The sequence below is a fragment of the Mytilus trossulus genome, chromosome 1 (genome assembly GCF_036588685.1).
Source record: "Mytilus trossulus isolate FHL-02 chromosome 1, PNRI_Mtr1.1.1.hap1, whole genome shotgun sequence".
Classification (NCBI taxonomy): domain Eukaryota; kingdom Metazoa; phylum Mollusca; class Bivalvia; order Mytilida; family Mytilidae; genus Mytilus; species Mytilus trossulus.
The window spans coordinates 4,717,702-4,737,000 of NC_086373.1; the positions used below are offsets into that span (position 1 = coordinate 4,717,702).

The following is a 19,299-nucleotide window of genomic DNA, read 5'->3' on the forward strand; positions in this document are numbered from 1 at the left end:
ATCTATTAATTCCAAACATTCTGTTTAAGGTAATCTTCATTTTCAGATGTCTTTAAAAACAACCATCATTTTTCAGCCCAATGGTTAACGTTTAACACAGATGACAGGACTTCTAAAACGCCGGATTGCAAAGGTATCTCCAAACTATTGTTTTTGTTTAAGTTGCAAATTATTGCATTTATGTGACACGAAAAGACTTTTGAAGACTCATTTTAAATGTAACCATTTTGTTAAAGTAAATTAAATGTGATTGAAAAAAATACTAAATCAAAACGTTTTGAAGAATCAGTAGGTTTTACTGAATTTGGACTTATTGTCAATGCCTTTGCTTAATGAATTCTGCAAACATTGCCAAGTCTTCCTTTGTTCTTTAATCCGATTTATCTTCTTTTGGTTTATCTGGAATGTATATATCATAAGAAAATAATAAGCAAGCTCGTCACCCTTCCACATCTAAGAGGTGTTCCATACAAAAACAAAGATCTAAATGAGTTATGTTCACAAAGAATATTTTCCTTGCAATTAAAGCTTGACAAAAGCAAAATAATAAGCAAGCTCGTCACCCTTCCACATCTAAGAGGTGTTCCATACAAAAACAAAGATCTAAATGAGTTATGTTCACAAAGAATATTTGCCTTGCAATTAAAGCTTGACAAAAGCAAAGGTCCACTTGTAAAGGGTGATGCATTTAAACATACTTTGTGTCCATAGAAGGCTTTTTCGAAGAAAGAATTTTATAATTTCACCTTTTTTCACTGTACCGGACACACTGTAAAAAGACTTTGAAGTGCCTTCCCTGGATTCCGTGAAATACTTGATGGAACACCCTATATGTAAATGAGTTTTTGTCAAAGAGGAAATAAACTATACATAAAATAGAAAAGAGCAAATTTTGGAAGCCACATGTAGGATATCGTTGACATCAAATATAAAATTACATACCGTGCGGTGACCTATAGTTAACTGATGTACTTTCATTTTACTATTCAGAAATGAATTTGAATATGTATCTTGACCATTTACTTTTTTGCTTTTTTAGAAACCTAAGGTCTGTTACGAACATGAATTAATGACACGTAATCGGCCAGAATAATACAACAAATGCCGGAAAAATTACTATGTGTATTTCAGTTCCGATCAACTGTCATTAATTCATGTTCGTTTAAAACTCCTCTTTTACAATAGAAGAAATAGTAAAAGTTACCTTATTGCTAACAATTTTACAAATGTCATTTAAAAATCATGTCTTAAAATTGAAATTTATATTGAAATTCAGTGGACCGTATAATTCGTTAGAGTTTAAGAAATAGAGTTGTCTCTTTTATTTGACTAAGTCAAAGAGTATCTTCAGTTTAACAAAAAATCTCTGAATTGTTAAAAAAACAAACAAATTTCAATGACTTCATTTATTCGTGTTGTTAACGATTAACTTGTTGACTGGTTAATTGTCAGAAGGCCCAAACATAAAATATGAAACACCTAAAAACTCTAACCGGTTAACCAGAGTTTTATACTGATTGCAATTGTTAACATAAAAACCATTCTCAATCTTACAAAATTAGATAGCACGACAACTTGTCGAACACGTTGGGATTAGATCTAAAAGTAAACATAATCAGGACGTATGTATTTGTTTGTTAGTTACATTTTACGATGTATGTCATTAATTCATTTTTTTAAATTTGATATTGAGAAGACTTATATGTAAATACGACATCTCCTCTATCGTGTAAGGTTTTGTAATAACATTAATGTATATTTATAGGTCCGTTTCTGTGTGTGTTGCGTTTGTGTCTTCAATTAGTCGTTACATAATATTGTTTATTTGTAGAGTGTTAAAGATAAAGTCTTAAAACATCAATTTAACTACCAGTTAACCAATTAATCGATTGAAAGATTATTCGAGTATTCGGTTAGTCAAAACTGTTCGACTTTAAAACACTATGTTTTGGTAACAAATATTACCTTTTCCACAAATTGCCGAATAACCAAATGCAATTATCGCTAATAGACATGCAATGCCCCGCCATACTTCCTTGTACGTATGATGTTCCAACTATAAAAATAGAAACAAATCTTATAATGTATGTGTTATATTTTCTATTTTGCCAATTAGAAATTTCAAAATATATCATTACATAATATATGCAAATAGAATCAACTTCGATCGAACGTCGACACTTATATAATTGAATGAACATACTTAATATGGTATGGGTGTCTTCTGCCATTTTGAATTATAATATAAAAGCTGAACACAATAGGCCTACATTTCAAATTAATGTAATTTTGTCATTATCATTAAAACATGTTTACCACGATACATTTTCTTTGTTTGATTTTACATTTTGTAGCTTAAAAATGAGTTTGGTGACCAACTATTTTAATCGTACTTTTGATTTTAACACTACTGTACCCCTATTTTTGACTATTTTATCTTTTATGTCTGTTTGTTTTATTTAGCATCGTTGTCAATATAGTTGAATTTTATGCAACTGTCATACAAGTGAGAAGTTTAACAAGCTATAACCACCATTTACTACATAAGAACCTCTGCCTTTATAGTTAAAACAGGATTAGCCTATAAAGAATTTTCCAGCGAATCGTACCTTTAAACTTGTACTTGTTAAAAAATGTTCGTGGTACAATCCTATGTGTATTTTTTGCAAATAGGTTTCAATGTTATTTACGCACAATTAGAATGAACAGGATTGGTTTTGCTGTAGTTATTTGGGACATCTTGAATTTCTTTATCAATCATTAGGATGAAGTAACATATTTTGACTGCTATAAGACATCTCAGATTTTTTTTCATTGTAGAAACTATCCAGATTTGATTGGAACTGCCTATTCATGTATTGTTTTATATTTTTGGTAATACGATATTTCCCCCCTAATTCAATCATTTTTAGATCTATATTTATATATCTATTTTATCATATCTTTTTATTATAAAAGTCTGTCTTTCATTTGTAACACCGGTAAAAATTAACCATTATATCCTTTTCAATCGTTTTATACTATAAATCAACATATGTGTTAATAAAATAAATTGCATATGCATAACTAATGAATATATGTTCATTATTGAGTTTTTGTTAAAAAAAAAATATATATGTACCATAACAGTTAAAAATGTATTTAAAAAAAAACAAAAAAGGTATTTGAAAAACAAAATATGTATTTATAAAATCCAAATATTCAATAATTAAATCAAAATGTTCATTCATTATATCAAAATGTTCATTCGTAATATCAAAATATTCATTCATTATATCAAAATAGTGATAAATTAGATATTAAAAAGATCAAATATGACGTAGATTCATAAAATCTAAATAATCATTCATTAAATACAAACCTTAATCATAAAATAATATATATGTATGTTCTTAAAATTTATAAATATGTTCAATAATTTGAATCATTGGATTGCTAAAGCGACTTCACCCTTACACTAGCCGGCTTTCGTACAAAAGAAACGACATATCCAATGATTCAAATTATGAAACGTATTAATGAATTTTGAGAACATAAATATGTCATTTATTAATTAATATATTGATTATATGAATAAATGTTTTGATTCTATGAATTATTATTTTGATTTTATGAATCAATATTTGGATTTTATTTATATAATAGTTCTTGAAAAACTGGTCATTATCGTGATATATGGACTGCCCACAGGACAGTGGTATTGACTAAGATAGTGATAATGACTGAGCCGAAGGCGAGGTCCTTATCGCTGTCGCAGTCGAAACCACTGTACTACGGGTAGTCCATGTATCCCGATAATGACAAGTTTTTCAAGAACTATTATGTTTATTTCATTGAGAAACCATGTTTTGGAAAATTCTCATAAATTCAAAACGCCTAAAGCGAACTCGAGTAGTTGTACGATTTCTATAGCAAAGAGTGAAGACCAGTCGTAGTAATACTGCCATTCATTTTAGTGCAACTTTTCAGTATATAAATTCTTAATTAAGTTCTCTTTAATTTTAAAATTAACTAAAAAATATAATAAACAATTCAACAACTTAAATGTAATATTAAAAACAGGAACATGTTTTATAAAGGGTACATCATTCTAAACAGAGAAACCACGCCCACCGGTCATTAACAGAGAAACCACGCCCCAACAGTCATTATCAAACGGAAACCACGCCCCTACGGTCATTATCAGACGTAAACGAAGCCCCACCGGTCCATATCATGTAAAAGTTCATTAACGACCGGTTTTCTGGTCCGTTTTGTTCTGTTAATGACCGATAGAATTTATTACTAAAGATTAATGAATGTCATGTGACCCCTTTTTAGCTCACCTGGCCCAAAGAGCCAAGTGAGCTTTTCTCATCACTTTGCGTCCGTCGTCCGTCGTCCGTCGTCGTCCGGCGTTAGCTTTTACAAAAATCTTCTCCTCTGAAACTACTGGGCCAAATCAAACCAAACTTGGCCCCAATCATCATTGGGGTATCTAGTTTAAAAAATGTGTGGCGTGACCCGGTCAACCAACCAAGATGGCCGCCACGGCTAAAAATAGAACATAGGGGTAAAATGCAGTTTTTGGCTTATAACTCAAAAACCAAAGCATTTAGAGCAAATCTGACATGGGGTAAAAATGTTTATCAGGTCAAGATCTATTTGCCCAGAAATTTTCAGTTGAATCGGTCAATCGATTGTTGGGTTGCTGCCCCTGAATTGGTAATTTTGAGGAAATTTTGCTGTTTCTGGTTATTATCTTGAATATTATTATAGATAGAGATAAACTGTAAACATCAATTATGTTCAGCGAAGTAAGATCTACAAATAAGTCAACATGACCTAAATGGTCAATTGACCCCTTAAGGAGTTATTGCCCGTTATAGTCAATTTTTATCAATTTTCATTAATTTGGTAAATTTATGTAAATTGTTACCAAATATAGTTCTCTGTTACTAATGGGCAAAGTTCATTATAGATATCATTGTAAGAAGCAAAATCGTTCAGTAAAGTAAGAAATTCAAACACATCACCATCACCAAAATACAATTTTGTCATGAATCCATTTGTGTCCTTTGTTTAATATGCACATAGACCAAGGTGAGCGACACAGGCTCTTTAGAGCCTCTAGTTATCCAATAAGAGAATCTTATTCTCAACCGATATGAAATAAAAATGAATATTTGGATTTTATGAATGAATATATATTTGATATTAGTAATACATGTTTAATTGTTAGGAAGAATTATTTGTTTTATGAACAAATTTTTGTTTGCATTAAAATATATCAATTTGTTTATGAACTAAAACTCATTTATGAACATATATTTATGTTTTATGCATATATAATTTATTTGATAAACATATATTTTGATTTATTGAAAAAATATATTTTATATTAATGAACCAATATTCGTTTTTACAAAAAATATTAAGGAACATATATTTTGTGTTTTGTGAATACTCCAACGTTTCACACTCTATATTCCAAACATATGGTCCGAGACCACCATTGTCGTCCCTTGATTTTCGTTGTTCACAAATATAGTCCCTAGTGTTGACAGTGGGTTACTTGCCATTAATTTTTATACCCCTTCCAAATTTATTTCTCCATGTTCAATGCCTCAAATTGCAAGTAGGGGGATGAAATTACACTGTAAAAAAATTTGGGTCCAGAATTCTAAAGGAAAGTAGTGATTTGGTCCAGCTGATAAAGGTTGAAATTGAGCACTTCGGAAGCTGTCAAAAGATTTCAAGACGCCCTAAACATAAAATTGTCCATATTTTGAGTTAGAGGCGATGAAGTTTTCTATAAATTTGATATGATTTGTCCCAAAAGTAGTACAACACACTGTAAAAGTTTCTTTGAGAAAGCGCAGGTGGGATTTTTTTTATTTTCATTTATGTTCTAAAGGAAATGCACTACGAATTAATTGTGTTCTCGGACCTTATACACGTTCAATAAATGAACAACACAGTCATCTTACGATGTATGAATAAAGCTGTTTAGCTATAATGAAATTATCACACCTCTAAAATCATTGTACTATAATAGAATTAACAATTTATATATGTATGATAAAATCATTATTGACTGTTTTTACAGTTTCTAAAGTATTCATATCTTAAACTTCTTATATATATTTAATAATTTTAGATTACAAATTCTATGTGTACCACTTAAATAAAAAAATCCATCAATAGACAGGTCATTTTACACTTGGTTGATGCATTCAGCAATATCTACCGCTATCTTAATGCTATTTGATCATTAAATAATCCAGAGTTCTATTAATACACAACCGATATTTCCCCAAAGGATCTAACTGTAAATATATATAACATGAACTGCAGTAGTTGTCCTTGTTTAGTGTTGCATTTTTTACCTTTCCACAAAAAAAAAACATAATAAAGGCACGCAATATTGTGAATTTACAGTATAAACAACAATACGAAGTTATTTCTTTGTTAAAAAAAATCCTGAATCCCATTTTTGAGGACTGCACTTATTGGTAACAAGAGTCCGACATTTGTGAATAACCCTAATTTTGTACTGGTACAGTATCAGCTAAAAAAGGAAGAAAGTCTTACAAACACATAAAATGAAATCCCGGCCTGTGAACGCTGATTATTGATTTATACTCAGCTTTTTGTTAAAATATATATTACTTCCATATCATTTCTTTAAGGTTATTTGTTATTCTATCAACACATAAATCATATACTTTTTAGGTAACAAGGACGTTTCATTTCCTTCAAAACGTGATGAAATAACAACGATACCGTCTTACTTAAAAGGAGGGGGCATCGTTTAAAGAAAACACGTATATGTCAAACCTACATCACTTCCTGTCTGTTGATTTCTAAGTGATCTCCACCAAACTATTGCATATTCCTCTATCCAGAAGGTGATAACTGCTATAAAAAGTAACCATGGTCTTGCCGATTTAGTTAATGGTGTTGATGTTAAAAGAAAAGATATAATTAACACACAAGTAAAAGATAACAAGGAAAAGAAAACAGTGGACCATGAGGAAATTTGGGAAACGATATGATTAAATTGACTTAAAAGCTGATCTTGTTCCTCAGACTTGTTAATTACTTTACTTAACATGTCATGTAAATACGCATTCGAATCGGACAATTTTTCGAATTTGTTTAGAGTTTCTCTTAGATAATGCATTATTGGATTAATAATACCATGATCCAGTTGTGTATTAACATCTCCTAATATGTGAGTCAGTCTGTTTATTGTTTGTTGTGTCTCGTAGTTCCAAACTTGTACCTCTAAAAAATAACACATACTTTTTGTGTCAATAAAGAAGTTTAACAGTAAAATATGGTCAGTATCCTTCATACTTTGCGTACATTCTAAAAACTTCTGTTGATCATCACATTCATAAATTGGACGTCCTGACATTTGTAAGAAGCAATTTAAGAATGAAAGTGCCAGTTTCCCATGAATTTCAGCTGTTAAAAATTTGCATCCTTTTTCTAATGAAACGATTAATTCTTTCCAACAATATCCGTAGACTGGAAATTCACTCTTGGATTGGAACTTTTGAAAACTTGTTTTCCCTGTATCAATAGTAGCATCGTCCATGTAGGTTGGTCCAACATCCGTTGGGTTCATGAAAGATGCAGAAACAAAAAGGGAGGAAACCAGCAATTCTATAAAAATCATATTCTCCGAATTCTTCTTTCTAAATAAAACAAAACCCAAATAAAACATAAATGAGCATATATTCCTATTACAAATGTTCCATTCTAAAGTTCGATAATATTATATAAGTGTTGTTGGTAAAAGAAAACGAAAATACTCTAATACTGTTTCTGTTAGGTCTTAATCAGTTATAGTTTATCTACTTATTCATTTTAAACTGAATTTAAAACTCTTTTTGCGTGTGTACATATTTGAATCAGTACTTTATCGTAGTTCCGGTGACCGATGATACGATGCATATCCGGTTCTAAATATTCCTAGTTGACTTGCAGAACCAGAATTGCGTTTCATTCGTACATAGCTGCGATACATAGTACTCCTTGATTGGTTTATTAGCTTTTAAGTGAGAAGTAACCCTAAATCAAGGAAATCATGATAGGAAAAAAGTGGGGGAAATCGTATCTTTTAGAAAATATATACTCCTTATGCAGGCGCTGCTGAACTGTTGCTACATAGAAATGGAAAAATGCCATGATAATTTGAAGGTTTTCCGGATTCTAGCTTTTAAACTATCGGGGTCTCGTTAGCAGAAGGAGAAAAAAAACGGCCGAGCCAACGTGTTAAAAATATTATTTCACATAAATAACCAACGCGTGGATTATATAATCAATAACTTATCTTCGAAGTGCCGTAGCGTAATGTGTCTGGTAAGAAAACTTGTATTTGCTTGTTTGGAATTGAACAAATTATTGAAATCCGACAAAATCTATTGTCATTAGAATTCTTTTGCTCAATCCCTGTCTCGTTGTCTTTTTATAAATTCCGAAAACTGTATCATACAACAGATGAAAGCTTATATGCAAGTCCGACCCAACTCTTTTAAGCTAAAAAGACGAAGCAAACATTTTCTTTTAAAAAGCTAAATGTTTCTAACTCATTGAAATTTTTTAAAACAGCAGTAGAATGTTTTAAAAACTTTCACATTTTTATAATTATTATGATATCTGGCCGGTGACTTTCTACGAAATCGACCAATTTATAGCATACTTGTCATACTTTGGGTTTACAAAAAAAAACAAGTTTGGTCTATTTAGAAGTGGACTGAACAAGTTTTATATTTGATACGTTTCCCTCAGTTTTAGTTTGTAACCCGGATTTGTTTTAACTCTATCGATTTATGAATTTCGAACAGCGGTTTACTACTGTTGCCTTTATTTATAGGACTGACGGTACATTTTAACCTTTCAACTACAGAATAAATATAAGTCATTGTCAACTCAGAAATAATGCCAGCAATCTAAAATCTCATTTGTTTAATTAGCTTGTATCCAGGAACACTATTTGTGCAAACTAATCACCCTGTTGAGAATAACCAACATTTCTTTTTTTATTTGCATCAAGAACAATGATGTAAGAAAGACCTACTTGATTCCATTTACTCCATTGCTGATAATGTTGACATAAATATTGAGTAAGTACTATTTGCATATGATATGAAAATTACTTTTCTTCAAACCTGGTCAGAGATATATCAGTGACACGTAACATTTTGTTTGAAATTTTGTTTGATTTTTGTTCAATTTCTATTTAATTTTCATTCTTCCATTTCAACATTAATTCATTTATTCTACTAAGAAAGCGTTGTTTAAATTCCTAGCAATATATATATAACACCCAAATCGCCTGCACTGTAGGATCATTAATTTGTATGATCCTTTACTATAATATATAGTGTTTAAAATGTCATATGCATTTTTTGTTGTACCTCGCAAATGGTTAGGGTTATTCTGTATTCATGTGTTGGTTTGGTGTGGAACTAATGTGATGAGCTGTTTTGAAATATGTGTCATCAGAATCAGAGAATTTCATGTCATGAATGATTTCTCCTCACGATATAATTTTTATAAGTCTATATGAATTTATTTAAAAAAAGTGTGGGGCCAGTTTTCTTTAAACATGTATATAGAATGAATTATCTTGGTTATTTCAATTGAGATATGTCATGTATTGGTCTTATATTTTATTGGATTATTAGATGTATCAGTATTTTGTACTCTCTAATGTGAAGTGATTAAACATATCTACCATGAGTTATAATTATGATGGGGTTATGGGTAACATTTTTACGATGCATGTACTAAGTTTCCTAAATCTTGTTTGTAATAGCGAAGGTGAAGTAACTTTGAATAGTTGGTGATTTAACACGATTAATGTTTGGCGCGAGATAAAAAAGATTGTCTATGTGTGTACTTTTGGATCTTTATATTACTGTTAACATGTTTTTGATACCAGCAGCGAAGTTATCAATTATTATTATAAAAACTTATTTAACTTTCAAAATTCTAATTTTAAGCCGAAGTTTTCATGTTAGATCCAAGATTACTTATACATTATGCTAATAACCACAAAACACAGATAAAAATTTGAATTTGGGTGGCGACACATTTAATTATTTAGAATTATGCTCCTTTACAAATGGAAAAATGTAGATTTTTTTCTGGTCCTGAACTTAAGTTAGCCTGAACAAAATATTATGACACATGTACACAATGATTATCACTACAGCATTAAGACCGAACACGAATTTCGGTAGCGTCACTTTCAATGATCATGAGTTATGTCCTTTTATAACTTTAATTGCAAGAAGGTATCACATGTGTACCATGGACGTTCCTCATTAATTTCTGAATGTTTTCTTCGTGACAGGCTTCTGATAACTTTTAAGTAGCAAATAAACTTGTTTACTTGTATTTTTGTCCATCTGATGAGTTAATCCTTTTTCAACTGATTTTAAAAGTTCGTTCTTATGTTGTACAGTTCTACCACTGTCCCAGGTTAGGAGGAGGGTTGGGATCCCGCTAACATGTTTAAACCCGCCACATTATTTATGTATGTGCCTGTCCCAAGTTAGGAGCATGTAAATCAGTGATTGTCGTTTATTAATTTGTTACATCTTTCTTTTCGTTCATTTTTTTAAATAGATCATGCCGTTAGTTTTCTCTGTTGAATTGTTTTACAATGTCATTTCGGACCGTTTTATAGCTGACAATGCGGTATGGGCTTTTCTCATTGGTGAAGGCCATACGGTGACCTATAGTTGTTAATTTCTGGGTCATTTTGGTCTCTCTTATTTTTATTAATGCACATGTGTGGACTAAAGGGATGCTCTTTCTTAAGGAGGGACGAAGAAAGATATATCAAAGGGACAGTCAAACTCATAAATAAAAAAATGACATCGCCATGACTAAAAAAGAAAAAGAAAAACAGACAAATAAAAGTAGACAAGAAACAACATAGAAATCTGGGGGTGATATAAGGTGCTCCGGAAGGTTAAGCAGATCCTGCTCCCATGTGGCACATGTGTGACTACAAAAAGGGGGACAACAGATACCAGAGGGACAGTCAAACTTATAAATCGAAAATAAACTGACAACGCCATGGCTAAAAATAAAAAAGACAAACAATAGTACACATGACACAACATAGAAAGCTTAAAAAAATAAGCAACACGAACCCAATCAAAAACTAAGGGTGATCTCAGGTGCTCCAGAAGGGTAAGCAGATCTGGCTCCCCATGTGCCACCCGTCATGTTGCTCATGTTATACCAAATCCGATAAATAGTCTAATTCGGTAGCTCACATTCGTGAACTGTGAAGATGTAGTTACGACAAAAGGAACTTATCCGATATCATCCGTGAAACGATTATTTCATAATGGTCAACCAGCTCGTGACGGCGTCCTTACAATTTACGAAGGGATGATTTTAGCTTCATTATTTGGAACTCTTGGTTTAATAGCTTCCTTATGAGAAGCAACCCTCAATTATTGAAATCATGATAGGAAATACAAGCCTGGGAAAATTGTATCAATTGGGAGATATATACTTCGTATGCAGGCGCTCTTGGAATGTTGTTACATAGAAATGGGCAGCCGAAATCATCTCTCTTGTTGTAAAGATTTGTTTCAATATATGACACTTGTTGTTTTGTCTCGTTTATGATTAACACGAGATTTAAAACGAAAAATATCTTAAGGATCCACACGAGAGACAAGAACTGCTTCTAAAAACCCGAGTACTAGATTCAACACCTGGTCTTACAGGAGTCAGACGCGAGTGATATTGAAGATAATATGTTTATCTTGTTGATACTATTGTTGTCTTTGTCTGTTTTAGTTTCAATATTCTAGCGTCTCCTGACTAGCAAACTATAAAGAAACCCAAACTGAAAAGCACTTATTACATACTGTTGCAAACAAATGCAGAGGGTTTAAATAAAGGCAACAGTAGTATTTGGTTTTCATGTTATATTTGTTATATTCATGGGATTTTGTCTGATGCTCGGTCCGTTTCTGTATGTGTTGCATTTTGGTGTTGTGAATCTCCTCTTGTGTTAAATGCGTTTCCCTCGGTTTTGGTATGTTGCCTCGATTGTGTTTTGTCCATGGATTTTTGAGCTTTGTTTTGAGCGGTATATACTACTGTTGCCTTTAGGTATACCGCTGTTTGAAATTCATAAATCGATTGAGAAAAAAACAAATCCTGTTTACAATCTAAAACTGAGGGAAACACATCAAATATAAAAGTAGAACTACGACACAACAGAAACACACCATTAAAATGTAACACACACAGAAACGAACTATATATAACAATGGCCATTTTCCTGACTTTTTAATCGATTTTAGTATGGCAATACAACATAGAACAATACACTACCAAATGTCAATCGAAATGAATTTACTTGATCCAAAACAAATATTAAAAGTGAAATGCAAATATTACATATTTGGTTCTTCGTTCATTTTTGTACTTCAATAAGCCTATTATTACTATATTTTTTGTTTGTATTGTCATTTCAAGGAATTTCATAGCTGACTATGCGGTATGAGTTTTTTCCTTTGTTGAAGTCGTATTGTGAGATATATAGTGGAGCGGCGAATGTTGAAAAAGTCGCTCAGTTAACAATTTTAAATTACCTAAATACCTCATGGAATTTTAGGGGCTTAAATTATTTATCGATTATTCAGCTTTAGAAAATTATTTGTCGTAAATATCAAATGTGGTACAAATGACATTCAACTTGCATCGAATACCCCACTGCTGATTCGGAAGTCAAATTTCAGAACAAACCCGTTCTAAAAAATAATTTGTGAATGAAATTGAAAAAATACAGTTAATCGTGAACTTAATCAATGTAAAGGGCATTTCCAAATAGTCCTAAATTTAATGCTTGATGCATCTGAAAATGGTTGAAAATAACACTGTAAAAATCATCGTTTTTCATCTAGCATTATTTGCACATGCAGTATAGGTGTATTTTAAAGGCACAACAGTGAAGCCGCCGTATAATACTTCAATCGACCCAATTTACGTTTTGAAGTTAATTCTTAATCTAAATAAGATAAATATTTGGCTAAATATCTGCTTTTTATCCAGATTTCAAGTCCGAATATTTGTCACAGATTTACCGACATTGTTGGGGTTTCTAGTTATAGTCCCATATTCAGCGATTTAGCGAAGGTCATTTTGTAGTCATTTTCAAGCATATTTCTTGTTCATTTTATAATTTCGAAGCCTTGTGATTAATTAATGTTGTTTGATATTGTTGCTTATTCGTTTTTGTTGAATTTAACTGGGAAAGTGAAATTCATTGTAGGGTTTGTTTGGTTTTCAGGTGTGTTTGAATTGTTTTCTTATTCAATCAAATAGACAATTTAACAATCTCGTTAAAACTGGTCCCGCTAGATGCCAAAAAAAAAGGAAAGTGGAAGTTTGTGTTGACAAATGCATTATCTGCGATTCTATTGTTGACGAAATATTAATAACATCAACAGAATCTGGATGAAAAAGTCTCATTACTGCTGCAGCAAAGAGACGTGATGATGATTTGTTCAGTTATTTGAATGAAACAGCAAGTGAATTACCCGTATTTAGGTATCAAAGGTTATGTTATAAAAGCTATACAAGTAAGCAGAATTTAAAATCAGTAACAGCTGAAAAGGAATCACCAGATATATATTCCGATTTATCTAATTGTTTGGTGCCTGAAAAAAAATGATCACAATACATCAAAGTGTATTATTTGCAAAACAATTCTCATAAAAGGGTGAAAACATTACATACAATTTCATCTGCTGAAAGGTTAGTCAATATTAAAGATGCTGCTTTTAAAGCATGCGACGGTGAAATGATTAATCGAATAGAGCAAGATAATTTTCTTAATTATGCAGTGTATCACGTAGCATGTCTGACCACATACTCGGCATATAGACCAAAATCCACTGATCAATCTGCGTATGATTTGGCATTTAGCAGTAGTTTAAATTATAGACAGAGACCTTATTTTTGACAAAAAGTCTCTTGTTTTGTCATCACGTTTGACAAGGTATCAGTCTTTCTTACCTGATAAAATAAGTAAGACATACTGTTATTCCTCTAAACATAAGGCTAAACTGGAGAGGTACTACAGGGATGCAATTGCCTCTTTTGCTCAACAAGGATAATATAAATCTAGCTTCGTATTTGCTAGCGATATTTCAATTGGAGACGCTGTTAAGACAGCGAATAAAATCTAAGCAGAATAAGAAACGCTTGAGATAAAAGCCGACTTAAGTACAATTATGTAGCTGCACCAAAACCAACGAACAAATCGGTATGCATGTACTATATAACGCAGCCTCACAAAATGAAAAATGTTTATATATCTAGGGATTATTATCCTGCAAATAACCAAGTACAAATGTATATCGTTGGAAATATCAGAAGCAATGTTGTCAACCTAATTGATAAGTTTTGTTACTTGTCTCTTGACAAAGTCTTTTGAAACATTTTCTTCAGTAGCAATGAATATTTCGGATGACATTCGGAGAAAATATGCTGCTCTCTCAGAGTGCCTGGTGTCAAATTGTATAACATAATTACTCCATTTAAAGTCTTATTATGCCGGTAGTTCATGCTCTTGGTGGGTGTGACTCCACTTCAAGTTTTTTTTTAAATCGGTTAAAAGTCGGTTTTCAACCTCTTTAGGACAAAACCAAGCCGTTACGGTAATTTTTTTGCCTTGACGCATGATGATGTTGATAGTGCTGTAGTTGCTGCTAGAGTGCTTGAAGCTGCTTTATACGACACGAAATATAAATTTAAGAATTATCACAACGATTTAAATTTGCAGAGACATCAGTTGGCTATAAATAAATATAAAAGTCTTATAATATAAAAAAGAAGATGTGGTATGATTGCCAATAAGACAACTGTCCAAAAAGACCAAAATGACACAGACATTAACAACTATAAGTCACCTTACAGCCTTCAACAATTAGCAAAGCCCATACCGCATAGCCAGCTATAAAATGGCCCGATAAGACAATGTAAAACAATTCAAACGAAAAGCTTTCGGCATGTGAATTCGTATTTAAGCAACACATACTTCGTACAATGTGGCAAAGCAAGTTTGGTTGTCGGCAAATCTAGCCAACCGAAATAATGGCTTCCCGTAATGATTAATCGAATAGAGCAAGATAATTTTCTTAATTATGCAGTGTATCACGCATCATGTCTGACCACATACTCGGCATATAGACCAAAATCCACTGATCAATCTGCGTATGATTTGGCATTTAGCAGTAGTTTAAATTATAGACAGAGACCTTATTTTTGACAACAAGTCTCTTGTTTTGTCATCACGTTTGACAAGGTATCAGTCTTTCTTACCTGATAAAATAAGTAAGACATACTGTAATTCCTCTAAACATAAGGCTAAACTGGAGAGGTACTACAGGGATGCAATTGCCTCTTTTGCTCAACAAGGATAATATAAATCTAGCTTTGTATTTGCTAGCGATATTTCAATTGGAGACGCTGTTAAGACAGCGAATAACATCTAAGCAGAATAAGAAATGCTTGAGATAAAAGCCGACTTAAGTACAGTTATATAGCTGCACCAAAACCAACGAACAAATCGGTATGTATGTACTATATAACGCAGCCTCACAAAATGAAAAATGTTTATATATCTAGGGATTATTATCCTGCAAATAACCAAGTACAAATGTATATCGTTGGAAATATCAGAAGCAATGTTGTCAACCTAATTGATAAGTTTTGTTACTTGTCTCTTGACAAAGTCTTTTGAAACATTTTCTGCAGTATCAATGAATATTTCGGATGACATTCGAAGAAAATATGCTGCTCTCTCAGAGTGTCTGGTGTCAAATTGTATAACATAATTACTCCATTTAAAGTCTTATTATGCCGGTAGGTCATGCTCTTGGTGGGTGTGACTCCACTTCAATTTTTTTTTAAATCGGTATGAAAATAAGCTCAAAATAACGGCATGTCTCAATTTTAGGAATTTGTTCTACAACACGCTTGCAATTATTGAGTAATATATCACACTCCAATAACTATATTATATATAAAGGTATCTTGTATTGGGATAGTTTGAATTCATTTTAAGAAAACTCAGTGACACGTCGAAATTTTTCATGACTGCATATTTTGTTTGATTTATTAACTATGCATTTCAGATACTCTTTGAAAAACTTTTTAACTCTTAAAGTATTCAAGTAATGCTTTTTGTCGATGTCAATTATCAATGTTGATATGTTCCTGTTTTCCATTAGGCATTAAAATTTGTATACCACGGACTACCTTCAAAAAAGTTAAATAAAACGTTGTTCTGACGTCATGTGCAAATATAAAAAAGATTTTGTATGAATTAATTTTTTTCTACATAAAACTACTCATATAATTTATTGAATTGATTATCAATTTTGAAAAATATCAATGGTATTGTTTCTCTAGATGAAAGTAGGATTTTTTAAAGTGATGACATTTGACATTGATTTTCGATATTATTGTACCAGATTTGATATTTACGACACATATTTTCAAAAAGTTCAGGATTTCAGCTTTCAAATGAGCTATTAAAATCCCATGAGGTATTTAGGTAATTTAAATTTCTAAAATTGTCCTCTCCGCCGCTCCACTAATAAGTGTTAATGTATGTGTCGTTAGGTCTCTTGTGAAGGGTTGTCGCATTGGAAATTACATATATATAAACACTGAACGAATAAACAATAATCTATTAACCCTGTATTCTTACATTGCCTATGTAAATTTTAAAATTGTTTGTAGGCACATCAGGAATATGACAGTTCTTGTCCATTCGTTTTTGATGCGTTTTGTTATTTGATTTTGGCATGTGATTATGGATTTTCCGAATTGGTTTTCCTCTAAGTTCAGTATTTTTGTGATTTTACTTTTTGGGACAAGATTACGATAAATAAATAAACGTACACTTGTAATTCAAATATATATAAATTTGTTGGAAATATGTTTTTGAAAAGTGAATATGTTGTTCATAGTACGGGAACAGAAGTGAAATTTATCGTAATACCAAAATGAAAAGATGGTACATAAAAATCACACCAAGCAAAATATAACTTAAAACAAACAACCATTGAATAACAAAAATGCATCATAAACTGAATCAACAGACAAAATCAACACATAGAACAATTTTAGAGTACTTGAAATCACTGAAAGCTAATTAAAAGCCAAACATAATTAGTAATCGAAACAAATCATACATAAGAGACCTACATGTAATTCAACCAAAACCCATCCCGAGGATTGAGCGTTTAACGCAATGAACAGTCAAAGGAGACATTATTTGTACCATGTCTAAATTAAAAATTCGGCAGTTGTGGAGTTTTGTTTCATGTCACTCCTATTACATCTTTTTTACTATGCTTTTGTTTTTATACATTAAAAAAATAAAAAAAAAATAATACAAATTTAGTTCTGTTTTGATTGATGTTAAAACCAGTATTTGTTCAATTGTTAACAATAATCAAATTTCTTAATACAACACTAATAAGATAACCATATACTCATTTGTTGGTTCAAAAGGTCTAATCAGCTTTAGCGCATCACATAGTAAGTTCTTCGCTTTTAGTTTGACATTTACGTAAAATTGAAGATGTTGAAAAACTTTTTTATAAGTAAGTCAAACGTCCTAATACAAACTTTGTATGGAATATACCCATAACAAATGCAACGTATCAAATGCATAAACGAGAACACCTGCCTATTAACTGTTACGCGTCGCATACTATGTATAGAGACATGCATAATGAATCTAAATTAAAAAGGAACTCTTAAAGCTTACTTTGACAAATTTTAAACTAACTTCATTTCAACAAGTTTAAATTACATGTTCTAAAATAGAGCTACAAAAACAAATGCTCTGCTCTATAGATTTTCTTTCACAAATGAAGTCTGAAATATATCAATAATAAATGTACCGTATCAAATACATATATGAGAACACCTACTATGTTTGGAAACATGCATGATAAATCTAAATTAAAAGACGAATATAAAAAAAGGAATGCTTAAAGCTTACTTTGACAAATTTTAAACCAACTTCATTTCAACAAGTTTAAATTAAATGTTGTAAAATAGAGCTAAGAATTGATTGTATTGTAGTAAATTTAAGTCTTTGAAATTTTATTCAAATACGCTATTGAACATTACTAAGAGCCAATAATAAATACAATAATTTTGTATTTTATAAATTAGTGCCTGCAATAAATAAAAGTCGTCATAGAACAGTCTCATTTTCATACCGGTATTCGAAATGACTCGTTGCATTGCTATTACAACAAATATGGCATAATAACACGAGAGAGAGTTTTGTTTCGGAATATTCTAGATAAATATGCAAAAAGCTAATTTTAGACAATGAATTCTCCTAAGCCTGGAAGTGGCTAGTCAAATATAGTTAACGGCGTTTTTCTCACAATGACGTTCTACCTCCATAAGCCTGGATATGTCGTGGCTGGTCACATATATGAAAGAATTTAGTAAACGTTTAAGGTAAATTATGTAACAAATTTTAGACTAAATAATTTTCAAATATTTAAATGCATTCGTAAAAAATCTTGACATCACAACACACACGGGGGTAACGAACGGATTATGATATGTAAACACTGTATGTAAGAGCCAAAGGAACATCACCTTGTCAAAAAGGAAAATTTATCGTCTCCTTCGTTTGAGATGTTAGTATGAGGTTTCGCTTTACAAAGTCTAAATCTAGAAAAGGCAACTACTACTGCGAATGTTATTTTTATCAAAAGGAAGTTTTTTGGCAAATTTTCAAGTATCAGTAGAGAACTCTGTATTATATTAGAAAAAAACTATCATCCAGATAACGGTAGGTATTGTTGAATGTGTCAACCAAATGTAACAAAGACGTGTAGTCACTGACTTCAATTATAAACTGAGATACATAGCAATACAGGATTGAATCTGTTATTAAAAGGGCGCAATTAGTGCCTATAGATTTAAAATTGCCATTAAAGTGCAAGGTTTGGCATGCCACAAAACCAGGTTCAACCCACCATGTTTTCGTTTAAAAATGTCCTGTACCAAGTCAGGAATATGGCCATTGTTATATTGCTGTTCGTTTCTGTGTATGTTACATTTTAACGTTGCGTCGTTTGTTTTCTTTTATGTTTGAGTGTACATTTATATTGCGATAAGACGTGTCACGTTACTTGTGTATCCCAAATTCATGTATTTGGTTTTGATGTTATATTTGTTATTCTCGTGGGATTTTGTCTAATGCTTGGTCCGTTTCTGTGT

At 31.6% G+C, this 19,299-nt stretch overlaps 1 protein-coding gene across 1 annotated transcript in view; it reads right to left on the reverse strand.

The window, feature by feature from the left end:
• Nucleotides 1–370: 370 nt before the first annotated feature.
• LOC134699027 (uncharacterized) overlaps nucleotides 371–19,299 on the reverse strand; it is a 31,670-nt gene continuing 12,741 nt past the window's right edge. The window contains exons 2-4 of the mRNA XM_063560719.1: nucleotides 6,824–7,685; nucleotides 1,966–2,056; nucleotides 371–399 (exon numbers count right to left, since the gene is read on the reverse strand). Coding sequence (XP_063416789.1) covers nucleotides 371–399; nucleotides 1,966–2,056; nucleotides 6,824–7,666 — 963 coding nt within the window. The 5' untranslated portion in view covers nucleotides 7,667–7,685. The remainder of the gene's footprint in view (nucleotides 400–1,965; nucleotides 2,057–6,823; nucleotides 7,686–19,299) is intronic.